This window comes from Amphiura filiformis, chromosome 7, assembly GCF_039555335.1.
Source record: "Amphiura filiformis chromosome 7, Afil_fr2py, whole genome shotgun sequence".
In the NCBI taxonomy this organism is placed as follows: Eukaryota; Metazoa; Echinodermata; class Ophiuroidea; order Amphilepidida; family Amphiuridae; genus Amphiura; species Amphiura filiformis.
The window spans coordinates 4,421,389-4,435,935 of record NC_092634.1 but is presented as its reverse complement, the minus strand read 5'-3'; the positions used below and the strand labels follow the sequence as shown (position 1 = coordinate 4,435,935).

General features: G+C 39.3%; 1 protein-coding gene across 2 annotated transcripts in view; it reads left to right on the top strand.

The window, feature by feature from the left end:
• Positions 1–1,481: 1,481 nt before the first annotated feature.
• LOC140156653 (pre-mRNA-splicing factor SYF2-like) overlaps positions 1,482–14,547 on the top strand; it is a 39,959-nt gene continuing 26,893 nt past the window's right edge. For both annotated transcript variants that reach the window (XR_011859574.1, XM_072179591.1), the window contains exon 1: positions 1,482–1,554. Coding sequence is in view for 1 of the 2 variants with exons in the window: in XM_072179591.1 (XP_072035692.1) it covers positions 1,540–1,554 (15 nt within the window). In the remaining variant the exon portion in view is untranslated. The remainder of the gene's footprint in view (positions 1,555–14,547) is intronic.

Sequence of the window (14,547 nt, the reverse complement as noted above, 5' to 3'; positions counted from 1 at the left end):
TAGGAAGGTGCTATTAATTTCTAGAATAGCCCATTAGGTAGAGCCAAAGTGTACTGACTGCCATATTTGTGTGTCGCTAGTGGAGAGCAAATAATAGACCTTTATTGTAGAAAAAAAATAAATTTAACTATGCGCTTGGCAATCTTTGATTTTATGGTGGTACTACACCCCATGATAAATTTTGTGACTAATTGTGCATTTTTCTCAAAAATAACTACACACTGGTAACAAAAGTTATATTATAGGGCAAGGAATCCAATAATTTCACTAAAATTTACCAAGGGTACAAAATTGTTTAAAAATCAAGTTGCAGATTTGTTGGGGTAAGAGGGTCATTTGGTGTAAACTGTTGAAAAAAGGGGGTCATGTAGCCTAATCTGCCAAAGGGGTCATTGGTTGGCAGCCCGCACAGGGTGGCAAACCAATAATGGTTGTAGGCTACTCCCACCCAACCCACTCCCAGATCTTGACAAAGGTATTTTTAAAGTCATTAGATACATGGTATGAAGAGAAAGAAAAAATAACTGGAATGAAAGATTGCAAAGCAAGAGCTAAGAGAAAACTTAAATGAAACGGAAGTGATAGGCCAAGATAAGATAAATTATCAAATACCGGGGCACTAGACTTGGAAGTGACAGGGCGGGATGTCCGGACAGCAGTTCGAAACTAGGGGCCTTTCGGTGCCATATTAGAGGGTCTTAAAAATCTTAACAAAAAGAGGGTCATTCAGACCCTGTGGCGTAGCGTCATAGGGGCACGTCCCCCATCAATCTCAAATTTTAAAAATCCCATAGGAAAATGGCCGAAAATCGAAACTTGTGCCCCCCCTCATGAATCAGACCAGGTGCCCCCAATCATGGTCGGTGCCCCCCCAATATGATGACCCACGCCACGCCACTGGTGAGACTCAAAAGTTCAGGTCTATCATGAAAAGTTTTTTTAATTCATCAAAATTTGAAAAAATAAATAAAAATTCAAAGAAAAAAAACAGGGTCATTTAGTGAGAGATTTTCAGAAATTTCCTTTTTTTTTTTAGGTTGTCATTTTGTGACAGGAAAACATAAAGGGTGTCATAGGCCCGGGGGGCACTCCAACTTTTGAGGTGACGCGTAAGTAGGGCTGTTAAGACCCCCTTTTTCAGCATCGCTGTCACCCGAAGACCCCTTGTTTTTTCATTTGATTGGTCACCCAAAGACCCTTGCTTGTTCAATTTTAACAGCAACTTTCATTTATCACTGATTTTGTCACCTATATCCATTTTAAATTGAAGTGCCCCCAGCGGGTCATAGGGAATTCATTCAGTTCAATAAAACAAAAAAGGGGCTCATTGGGTGAGAGGGAGTTTAAAGATAGGGGTCGGGTGTCCGCACATCCCCGGGCACATCCGTCCCGGATCCCGTCACCCGTTTTAGTGAGTGCCCGGTTCCCCACCTTCGCACTCATCGCTGATGAGTGATTGGGTATCAGTTATCGCCCATTCCCAATTTAGGGATGAGCGGTATTTGTAAACATCAGCGATCGACTTCCTGTTCGTGACTGATGGCGTCGAAAATGGTAAGCTTACGTTTTGTAGACGTAATAAAATCGTTTAAATGTATATTTGAATGCCGTCAATATGCCAAAGTGTTGACCGTGAGTGTCTTTCAAAAAATATTACAAATGTAAAATTAGAGAACTATATGGCTAGGCTTAAATGTTATGTCAATATTGTGATATGATTTAGCATGTTTACATGTTATACTATAATTAAATTAGGAAATTCTTGGCCAAAGTGGAACATGCGCGTTGCGTCCATGTAGTGTACTAAGCGTGTACGCAGTGTAAGGCGCGTGTATACTTTCTTCTGTACCGCGCTATATTCGCGTGTGTTTATCGCGGAGCCACTAGCGTTCACATTGTTCCAGTTTGGCCAAGAATTACTTGATTTGATTATAGTGTGGGAATTCCAATTGAATGAACGCAGACTTTGACTTTGACGTAATACTGTCCAACGTTCCCTCGCGGGAATCAAGCGCCAGGAATAGTGTGCGCCTGTTGTTGGTTACTTAGTCTTGCTTCTTATATAGGTGGCTTGTGATTGCTGTTTTAAATGCTTGAGGTTCTTTAATGTTGGCTATGCTTTCTGGTATCGAGTTCCAATCTCGAATTGTTCTCGGAAAATATGAGTTCTTATAACAGTCTTTTGTAGCCGTTATTGTTGCAAATGCTTGAGTATTGGTATGCCGTGACGTACGTGGGGCGGGCTGAAGGAGGTTTCCGACAGGTAGGGATAGGTGACCGGTGATGGCTTTCTGCAGTGTGGTCAGTCGCTTACACTTCCTTCTAATCTGAAGTGACTCCCAATCCAGCTTCTGGAGCAACTCTGTCATACAACCTTGTGATTTGGACTTGTAATCTCCGCTTACAAAGCGGGCCGCTCTCCTTTGTACCATTTCTATCTTATTATTTAACACTTGTGCATATGGATCCCATGATGTGTAGGTATGCTAGGTGAATTTAAATTTGCCATCAAACTGCATCATTTTATATATCAAATTAAAGCCCTTGAGTAAACAAAGCCAAAACTGAAAACCATTTTTTCATAGCACTTTCCGTAGCAAAGTTACATCTTGTCAAAGATTGACTTTCATCAAAAAGTTTCAGCTAGCAAAATTCCCCAAAACGGCATTTCTGGGGTGTTTCTAGATCTTAGTCTCATTATGATAGCAGCTTTTTTTAATGGAAATGCTATCCAAATCCCTCTAAAATTCCATGTGCGGGTGACTTATCACCATAAAAAATCATATATTTGGGTCAAGTGAAGTATAGAAAACATATTTATGTAGGTTTCTTTCTTCGGGCACTTGTTTTAAATTTCTATGTAAAAATGCATTGACATTGTCGGCGAATTTGACTGACTAGCAAATGTGTTAACTAAGGTTTGCCTGGGTTACCTACCATGTGGGAGATGAGTATTCAACCAAAGGTCGAACCAGTGTCTTGTAGGCCGACTCTTTAACATGTTGAGGGCAAGAATATAAATTTCTGCGGATGAATCTTAAGGTGCGGTTAGCAGATGCCGTTATATTATCAATATGTTTGTTCCAGGTGAGCTTATCAGTGATCGTAACGCCAAGGTATGGGTGACTGTTTGCTGCTTGCAAGATGGAATTTCCCAGGGTGTAATCAAAATGGAACACAGATCTTTTGTGTGTGAGTCTCATAATAAAACACTTAGCTGGGTTGAAATGCATTTGCCAGTCTTTTTCCCATTTTATGAGTGTGTTTAGATCTTGTTGTAAAGCATCTGCATCAAACTGGTTCTGTATTTGTCTGTAGAGTACACAATCGTCTGCAAAAAGACGGACTGTGGAGTTTATGTTGTCTGGAAGGTCATTTATGTATACAAGGAACATCAGCGGACCAAGCACCGTGCCCTGAGGGACGCCCGAAGCAACGTTGGTCCATGTCGAGTGTTCACCACCGACTACGACCCTCTGGACACGATGCTTGAGAAAGCTGCTGATCCATGTGTTTTGTTGTGAATACCATATCTGTTTAATTTGTTTAAAAGCCTATTATGGGGGACTACATCAAAGGCCTTTGAAAAGTCCATGATTACCATATCCACTTGGGATTTATTATTCAATGAATGAGCTAGATCATGAGTCGTAAGACTTAGCTGAGATTCTGTTGAGTGTTTAGTCCTAAATCCATGTTGTTTTTCAGTTAAAACTGAAAACTGGTCAAAATGTCTCATAATGTTAGAATGTATTATATGCTCTAAGGTTTTGCAGCATATTGATGTTAATGAAACAGGGCGATAATTTGACGCCAATGTCCTATCTCCTTTTTTAAAGATAGGGGCAATATTTGCCTGCAACCATGAATTTGGAAGAACCCCAGTGTCATAAGATCTTTGAAAAATAACACAAAGGGCAGGAGCTAACTCCTCCGTAGCCAATTGGAGGATACGCGCTGAGATCCCGTCTGGGCCACTGGCCTTTTTGGGATCAAGCTCCTAAGCAATTTGGCTACACCTTCAGGCGAAATGGTGATATCTGGCATGGTTGGAATTTGAGGAATCGGCTCTTTGGGTGGATTATTATCTTCCTTTGTGAAGACCGATCTAAATTGCTCATTCAGAATTTCAGCTTTACAAACATTGTCCGACTCAAGCTTACCATCTTTCTTGAGTGTTGAAATCCCATAGCCTCAATCTTGAGGCTTTTTATGAAAGACCAAAAGCTCTTAGGTGAATCAGAACAAGCGTCAGCAATGTGTCTCCTGTATGAGTTCCTGGTTTCTTTAAATACAGTTTTTCTTATTTCGTGAAATTCTCATGATTGCTTGGGTTTGGTGATTTTTTGTATGCATTAAACGCTCTCTGTTTACGCTTATGAAGGCGTTTGATTTTCTTATTTATCCAGGGGGTTTGGTTTCTCTTTGAAGCCATTTTGGATGGTATGTGTGTGTCCATTGCTTCTTCTATAGCACACTGAAAATCATTGTACAGCTCATTGACTGTGCTGTTGTAAAACTTTTTACTCACAAATAAATCTGACCAATTTTTTAGGTCACATTTGAGAGCCTCTAAATCAGCTTTGTGGTACAAAAAAATTTTGCGAGCTTTCTGCTTATTGATTTTAGGTTTGCAATTTTAACAATGATCATGGGGATGCTGTCATGGTCACTTATACCTGGGACCACAGTAGATTTTTCAACCAAGGTAGGGTTGGTGGTAAAGAATAAATCAAGTGTGTTGTTCCCACGTGTTGGCTCACTCACACCTTGCTCCATACCAAACTCAGCCTGTATTTCCAATAATTTCTTGGAAAGGGATGGATATTGGCCTCCTGGTTTGAATGAGTTATTTTCCCATTCAATGTCTGGGAGATTGAAATCTCCGCCAAAAATATTTGACCTTTGCTTGTAGCTCTAAGCTTGGTCAATGAGGCATGAAGCTCATTCATATTACATGTAGGGGGGTGTGTTATTTTGCAAATTTCAACTTTTTAATATGAATTGCAGTTCAAAATATGGTATCAACATTGGAAATCAAGAATATGAAAGAATTTTATTCAAAAATGATTTTTAACCCCCCTGTACATGCCCCTTGAAAATTTTGAAACAAGGTTTCCGAATTGCAGGCTTGTGTAGCAGACGACATTAATGGAAGTTGAAATGGCTGTAAACACTTGATTAAAGTGCTTTTTGCTAAAACTATGGGTTGTGTATGTGGCCTTCTTGATCAGCCAGTGTGAAATTAGTTCCATATGATGACATTTGAGCAATTTTGGACATTTATAGGTTAGTGTGGTGTAAAAAGTGAGTAGGCCTATCTTCGTGATCTTAGAAGCAGCAAGTGGAGAAGAAACTAAAACACTTTAAAATGGAAAGATAGACTTTGTCCTCACAGATCAAACAGCTCATAGTGACCTAGTGAAGGTGTAGAAAGTCTTATTGATGAAAGGCTGGATTCTGGGTTTATGTCTGACCATCTTTTCTGTAAGGTGTAGGAATTGAGTTCCATCAGGAATGGTCTTTTACTCTTATTAACTTCATAGAGTAGCTAGCAAATTCTAAAGATTTACATGCAAAGTTCAAAAATAATACAAAATAAATAGCTTAAGAAAATGTAAAGGAAAATGTCCCTTGTCCTGGGACTAAATTCAACTTTGACCAGGTCTAACTTTAGACCCGGTCTAACTCATTTGTACATACAGACCTAAGAGTCCTACCAAGCACATAAATTGAGAACAGAATAGGTAGACAAGATAATACCCAAGAATAATACTAATCAACTACTGCCTCATCGTGGAGCAGTTTTACTCAACAGGCACTTGGCTGCATACAAAGTTAATAAATCATGGAACAAGTCCAATGATTTGACATCCACATTTCCCAGTGAGCCTGAAGGACAAACGCTTTAATGACTTAACATATAGGATATAACTCTACCTATCTAGAAGATCTTCAAAAGTAGGCCATATATGAACACATACTTGCATGCATTATCAATGCTTTTTGGATCTGGACTCCCTGAAAACCATATAGTCTAACTATACAGGAGCTCTGATTAGTTTACATCATAATTATAGAGCCATATTTTTTACTAACTAAACTTCAAAACTGATACCAGCCTTTTATCAACTTTATGATGACTATTTGCGTAATGATCCCAAGAACCTTCTTAACATCAATATTCTAGCATTCTCCTTTGTGTCAATGGACAGATTCCAGCAAATCAAGTACATGTAGCCTATGATAATGACATTTGTGTCAGGCATACTCATTTAAAGTAGCAGAATCTTCTCATATATGAAGCCACAAAGATAAAGATGATCGATCATGTACTTGTTTCGGGTTTCAGAAGCAGAAGGGAGACAGTTTTACCTTTGGGGAATGTGATCTTACAGCTGAGCATGCCATAGGCCTATCTTCCATGGATCCAGAGAAGCTTGACAAACCACCGATCCAAAACCTTGCAGCTGTATCTTGAAGATATGCAAGGGACACAAGTCTTTCACTTCTTAAATCAAGTGATGTTTGCAATTAAAAGATCATAGAAAACTGTGTGTGAAATAAAATGCCGAAAACCTGAACCTCTATTTGAGGAATGTGATGTCTAAGGCAGACTGCGGCTGGATTAACAGACTTAAATGAAGCATTGCACTCTCTTCCAGACAAATAAAAAGTGATATTTATCCTCCAGCTGATAAGCTGTTTATGTAATTGTCAACATATTGTATCAAACTCAGCATTTACAATACAAAATAATTATAAAACAGGCTCAAGAATCACAATTTCTTTCAGTTTCTATGATAATCTACTACATTAAGCATGTGCAAGGCTGGTTGTTACCAAATCTTCAGGGGGCATGTACAGGGGGGTTAATCTACTTAAATTTATTTTTAATGATCATATTCTTGTTTAGTATAGTCGATACCATATTTTCAGCAGCAATTCATAAAAAGTTGGAATTATCACACCCCTATTCATATACTCAATTGAATTCCCAAATATCTGGGATCGGTAAAAGGCACCTATGGTGGTGTCCCGAGCTCCCTGGATCTTAATAGTAACCCAAACCACCTCACAATCTGTCAAGGTGAGTTTCAGTTCCAATAATTATGTCTGGTTCATAATTCTCAATACAGACTGCAAGGTCTGCAACTTTGCTACGAATACTGCAAAAGTTTATTACAAGTGATTTAAGAGTCTGTCTTGTGACTCTTGGAGCTTTGGGCTTAGATTTGTTTACACCTGCCTTACTATTTTTAGGTCTACTTGAATTTGACCCAGTTTGTGAGTCACCTAATTTACATGGTGAGGAAGCTGCCAACGGTGGACTGAGTGGCCCGCTGTAATCACTAGCAAGACTAGAGAAACTATTACTGAGCTCAAAGGTTGAATTGGAAAAAAGACTGCTGGCAAAATTTGGTATGCCGCACTGGCAGCAAATCCAAGAAATCTGACTGCTCTAAAGAGCTTCATAAATTGGTGTTGACATGCCCATACACTCAACGTGGTACCATGAATCACAACCATCACAGCAAGTGGCCCTCTGGTTCCACTTGGCAGCTTTCCCACATATTCCACATGGAAATTTGGGTGTATAGGGCCCAGGGTTTGGGTGAAGATCACCCGCTTGCATCAAAATCAAGGTATAATACAACAAAGAACATGTTGAAATACTAGAACTACACAATTTGGTATTACTAGAACATTTGGAAAGTAATGATGTGTGTAGAAAATTGTTAAGTTTGAGTCCTGCAGTGATGTTAATTGTTGCAGGGAGGTACTTGTACTCAAATGATGATGACATGACTAGTAGAGTAATGTTTGGTTAGGTTTAGCGCTGGCAAATGCACCCAGAAACTTGTCATGCACGCTTTTCAGATTCAACATTGTTGTTGGATATCTTCCCATGTATGAGTCCTAATAACGATACGATGGAGAATAATATGCTACACAAGTTCATCTTGCAAGACAAAATAATACACTGTCACTGGAAAAGGGTCACCTATCACAAACCTATGGTACTAACTCACGACAGCTACCCCGTTGTACGCCACGGCAATGTTGAAATTATCCTTCCATTACGATGTCAGGAGACGCCATCTTGGAAATAAAATCCCGGATGTGTCCACTGCAGCATGTACACGCTGTAGCAATTTTTCCCTGAGGTGACGAAAAATTGTATCCAAAAATACGTGAAGATAAAGTCAGAAAATAACGGTTTTTCTGCACAAGCGGTTCTAGGGTGTTATTAGAACAGTTAAGCAAGACTCTCGTCTCTAAATAGGAGCTAATAGAGCTAAAAGGTGACAAATTAGCTCAATTTTCGGCAGCGATGTTCAAACCGATGCTCACTAGACGATGAGGGCGCACACAACGCAGCTTTTAATAGCGTGACAAATTTTTGCGTACACTGCGTGATCACGCCAGCGTGTGCGACTGTGCGTGAGTAACGCGAAAGTGAATCCAACCATGCCAACGCACTCATGATTGGTTAGCATTGTACGTATCCAAGGTCGTGCGTTCGCGTTGTAGTAGCGAGATCAGCGCATACGATGATTTACGCATTTGTATCTGTTTGTGTGTGAAACTTAGTGAAAACAATTCACCATTTCTCATCCTTTCAAAACTCCAAATTACAATAGGAAATTATTTTTACAGAGTTTAAAGATGAAATTTTCCGATTATGTAAAGTTTTCCACTAAAAAAGAACATTAAGCATGTTTTTTAATGTCATGGACTTGTTGAAGTTCAGGAGTTACCACCGTAGCGACTCGATCGACGGGACGCCATTTTTTTGTCTGCTTGAAATTGTGATGTCATAATACAGCCTGTATGCCTACTTTGGTTCAAGGACATGTTCCCAGTCATGCACGGTTCCTATTGACTTTGTGTTGATGAAAAGAAGTTTACATTCACCTAATTGGCATTATCTCGAAAACTAGACAGTTTTAAGAGTAGAACACCAAAACTTGTCCAGAAATACTAATTAGTAAAATAAATCATAATTTGATCCTGCTTTTCATGTCTGAAAGATTATCATATTATTTTTACCAACTGGTTGGTTTCCAAAAATCCAATTGGTCATGCTGTGTGAACATGGTAAACAGGGGACTGTCCTTGAGAGCTGCTTGAACCAAAACACTTCAAATTGTATGCATGACTGTCTTTATCCAAGGTGATGATGTAATCACTATTCCAGCGAATATCAAAGGTGAAAAGACAAAGTGAAATCGGGATTGGATCGGCCGATTTAGCAAGCAAAATAATTAGTGATCGGTAGATTTAGATTATAGGGGATCGGAGCATCACTTCTATTTTTCATTTTTCAAGACAGCTGTATGTATACGCATCTATACTGCATGTTCAAATGTGTGTATGTATGGCACTGTACACCAGCGCTTGGAGCAAATGCTGGTGATTTGTAGCTGAGCCCATTGAAATGAACGATGATGTCACTTACTCACCAAGATGGAAAATAATATAGGAGTTTTCTATATAACAGCAAAATAGAATTGATTATTAAGGCAGCAAAATATTCAAGGATTGTTTGTTGTTGGCTTATTGTTAAATGTATCATTTTGCTTAATGAAATCAAAACTAGTATGGGAAATAAACATGTGCTTTGGAATAATTTAAAGAAAGGTGAAAAAAGTCACTCAAAAGCATTGCTACTTTCCTCAAATATACAGTCCACAAGTTCCCCCTAATACTTTTTAGAATAAGTCAAAAAATATTTTATGAAATGTAAAAATGTAAAAGATATGTATAACCCTATTTGTTTTACATGTTGACCAATTTATAGCATCACACGTCATTGCGTTCAGTCACAGTGGTTAACTGTGTAAGAAAAGAGGCTGTTTTAAAAGTTGCACCCGAGTCCATAGCAGTCAGGTTTTCTTTAACAAAAACATGCATAGACCTGGCTTGCTGTATTGTTTGAGAGCTGACTCCAATGGACTCGGATGCAACTTTTAAAACGGTCTCTTTGTGACTGAACGCAATGATGTGTGACGCTATAATTTGGTCCATATGTGGATGTAAGACAATTAATACGGCTACCCATACCATTTTACACATTTGCATTTTGTCAAATATTTTTGATTTATTTTAAAAAGTATTTAGGGGGAACTTTTAAGTTGTGGACCCTATAGGTGTTCTATGATTCAACCATGAAATCAATAAAATTTGCATTCTCCTTCATTGACCATTACGCCACTTGCAGTTCCGCCATTATGCACTATATGGGGAGAGCCTCGAACTGGCAGCATACATGAAAGGAAGAATTACGTAACCTTACACAGAATGTTATATGACTGGTTCAATTCCCATTCATGTATGCTGCCAGTTCGAGGCTCTCCCGCATACATAGGGCATAATGGCGAACCGTGCAAGTGGCTTAATAGATCCTGTAAAATGGATTTATACCTTTAACTATATGTAATTTGTAAAACAATTTCTTTTCCAAAAAGATATTATGTAATGTTGATGATATCATGTAAAAGAACACAATACATGTGATAAATAAAACAAGTGTGGTGCACTTGGTATTGACTGCAAAGAATTAGAAATGCAGGTGTTATTTTTACTTGGGTGTTATTTTTACTTTGGTGTTATTTTTACTTGGGTGTTATTTTTACTTACTTACATGTCTTAGGAAGGTGCTATTAATTTCTAGAATAGCCCATTAGGTAGAGCCAAAGTGTACTGACTGCCATATTTGTGTGTCGCTAGTGGAGAGCAAATAATAGACCTTTATTGTAGAAAAAAAATAAATTTAACTATGCGCTTGGCAATCTTTGATTTTATGGTGGTACTACACCCCATGATAAATTTTGTGACTAATTGTGCATTTTTCTCAAAAAATAACTACACACTGGTAACAAAAGTTATATTATAGGGGCAAGGAATCCAATAATTTCACTAAAATTTACCGAAGGGTACAAAATTGTTTAAAAATCAAGTTGCAGATTTGTTGGGGGAAGAGGGTCATTTGGTGTAAACTGTTGAAAAAAGGGGGTCATGTAGCCTAATCTGCCAAAGGGGGTCATTGGTTGGCAGCCCGCACAGGGTGGCAAACCAATAATGGTTGTAGGCTACTCCCACCCAACCCACTCCCAGATCTTGACAAAGGTATTTTTAAAGTCATTAGATACATGGTATGAAGAGAAAGAAAAAAATAACTGGAATGAAAGATTGCAAAGCAAGAGCTAAGAGAGAAAACTTAAATGAAACGGAAGTGATAGGCTAAGATAAGATAAATTATCAAATACCGGGGCACTAGACTTGGAAGTGACAGGGCGGGGATGTCCGGACAGCAGTTCGAAACTAGGGGCCTTTCGGTGCCATATTAGAGGGTCTTAAAAATCTTAACAAAAAAGAGGGTCATTCAGACCCTGTGGCGTAGCGTCATAGGGGCACGTCCCCCCCCCCCCATCAATCTCAAATTTTAAAAAATCCCATAGGAAAATGGCCGAAAATCGGCTTGTGCCCCCCCCCTCATGAATCAGACCAGGTGCCCCCAATCATGGTTGGTGCCCCCCAATATGATGACCCACGCTACGCCACTGGTGAGACTCAAAAGTTCAGGTCTATCATGAAAAGTTTTTTTTTAATTCATCAAAATTTGAAAAAATAAATAAAAATTCAAAGAAAAAGAAAACAGGGTCATTTAGTGAGAGATTTTCAGAAATTTCCCTTTTTTTTTTTTTTTGTCATTTTGTGACAGGAAAACATAAAGGGTGTCATAGGCCCGGGGGGCACTCCAACTTTTGAGGTGACGCGTAAGTAGGGCTGTAAAGACCCCCTTTTTCAGCATCGCTGTCACCCGAAGACCCCTTGTTTTTTCATTTGATTGGTCACCCAAAGACCCTTGCTTGTTCAATTTTAACAGCAACTTTCATTTATCACTGATTTTGTCACCTATATCCATTTTAAATTGAAGTGCCCCCCCCCCGCGGGTCATAGGGAGTTCATTCAGTTCAATAAAACAAAAAAAGGGGCTCATTGGGTGAGAGGGAGTTTAAAGATAGGGGTCGGGTGTCCGCACATCCCCGGGCACATCTCGTCCGGGATCCCGTCACCCGTTTTAGTGAGTGCCCGGTTCCCCACCTTCGCACTCATCGCTGATGAGTGATTGGGTATCAGTTATCGCCCATTCCCAATTTAGGGATGAGCGGTATTTGTAAACATCAGCGATCGACTTCCTGTTCGTGACTGATGGCGTCCAAAATGGTAAGCTTACGTTTTGTAGACGTAATAAAATCGTTTAAATGTATATTTGAATGCCGTCAATATGCCAAAGTGTTGACCGTGAGTGTCTTTCAAAAATATTACAAATGTAAAATTAGAGAACTATATGGCTAGGCTTAAATGTTATGTCAATATTGTGATATGATTTAGCATGTTTACATGTTATACTATAATTAAATTAGGAAATTCTTGGCCAAAGTGGAACATGCGCGTTGCGTCCATGTAGTGTACTAAGCGTGTAGGCAGTGTAAGGCGCGTGTATACTTTCTTCTGTACCGCGCTATATTCGCGTGTGTTTATCGCGGAGCCACTAGCGTTCACATTGTTCCAGTTTGGCCAAGAATTACTTGATTTGATTATAGTGTGGGAATTCCAATTGAATGAACGCAGACTTTGACTTTGACGTAATACTGTCCAACGTTCCCTGCGGGAATCAAGCGGCCAGGAATAGTGTGCGCCTGTTGTTGGTTACTTAGTCTTGCTTCTTATATAGGTGGCTTGTGATTGCTGTTTTAAATGCTTGAGGTTCTTTAATGTTGGCTATGCTTTCTGGTATCGAGTTCCAATCTCGAATTGTTCTCGGAAAATATGAGTTCTTATAACAGTCTTTTGTAGCCGTTATTGTTGCAAATGCTTGAGTATTGGTATGCCGTGACGTGCACGTGGGGGCGGGCTGAAGGAGGTTTCCGACAGGTAGGGATAGGTGACCGGTGATGGCTTTCTGCAGTGTGGTCAGTCGCTTACACTTCCTTCTAATCTGAAGTGACTCCCATCCAGCTTCTGGAGCAACTCTGTCATACAACCTTGTGATTTGGACTTGTAATCTCCGCTTACAAAGCGGGCCGCTCTCCTTTGTACCATTTCTATCTTATTATTTAACACTTGTGCATATGGATCCCATGATGTGTAGGTATGCTAGGTGAATTTAAATTTGCCATCAAACTGCATCATTTTATATATCAAATTAAAGCCCTTGAGTAAACAAAGCCAAAACTGAAAACCATTTTTTCATAGCACTTTCCGTAGCAAAGTTACATCTTGTCAAAGATTGACTTTCATCAAAAAGTTTCAGCTAGCAAAATTCCCCAAAACGGCATTTCTGGGGTGTTTCTAGATCTTAGTCTCATTATGATAGCAGCTTTTTTTAATGGAAATGCTATCCAAATCCCTCTAAAATTCCATGTGCGGGTGATTATCACCATAAAAAATCATATATTTGGGTCAAGTGAAGTATAGAAAACATATTTATGTAGGTTTCTTTCTTCGGGCACTTGTTTTAAATTTCTATGTAAAAATGCATTGACATTGTCGGCGAATTTGACTGACTAGCAAATGTGTTAACTAAGGTTTGCCTGGGTTACCTACCATGTGGGAGATGAGTATTCAACCAAAGGTCGAACCAGTGTCTTGTAGGCCGACTCTTTAACATGTTGAGGGCAAGAATATAAATTTCTGCGGATGAATCTTAAGGTGCGGTTAGCAGATGCCGTTATATTATCAATATGTTTGTTCCAGGTGAGCTTATCAGTGATCGTAACGCCAAGGTATGGGTGACTGTTTGCTGCTTGCAAGATGGAATTTCCCAGGGTGTAATCAAAATGGAACACAGATCTTTTGTGTGTGAGTCTCATAATAAAACACTTAGCTGGGTTGAAATGCATTTGCCAGTCTTTTTCCCATTTTATGAGTGTGTTTAGATCTTGTTGTAAAGCATCTGCATCAAACTGGTTCTGTATTTGTCTGTAGAGTACACAATCGTCCGCAAAAAGACTGACTGGGGAGTTTATGTTGTCTGGAAGGTCATTTATGTATACAAGGAACATCAGCGGACCAAGCACCGTGCCCTGAGGGACGCCTGCTAAGCAACGTTGGTCCATGTCAGTGTTCACCACCGACTACGACCCTCTGGACACGATGCTTGAGAAAGCTGCTGATCCATGTGTTTTGTTGTGAATACCATATCTGTTTAATTTGTTTAAAAGCCTATTATGGGGGACTACATCAAAGGCCTTTGAAAAGTCCATGATTACCATATCCACTTGGGATTTATTATTCAATGAATGAGCTAGATCATGAGTCGTAAGACTTAGCTGAGATTCTGTTGAGTGTTTAGTCCTAAATCCATGTTGTTTTTCAGTTAAAACTGAAAACTGGTCAAAATGTCTCATAATGTTAGAATGTATTATATGCTCTAAGGTTTTGCAGCATATTGATGTTAATGAAACAGGGCGATAATTTGACGCCAATGTCCTATCTCCTTTTTTAAAGATAGGGCAATATTTGCCTGCAACCATG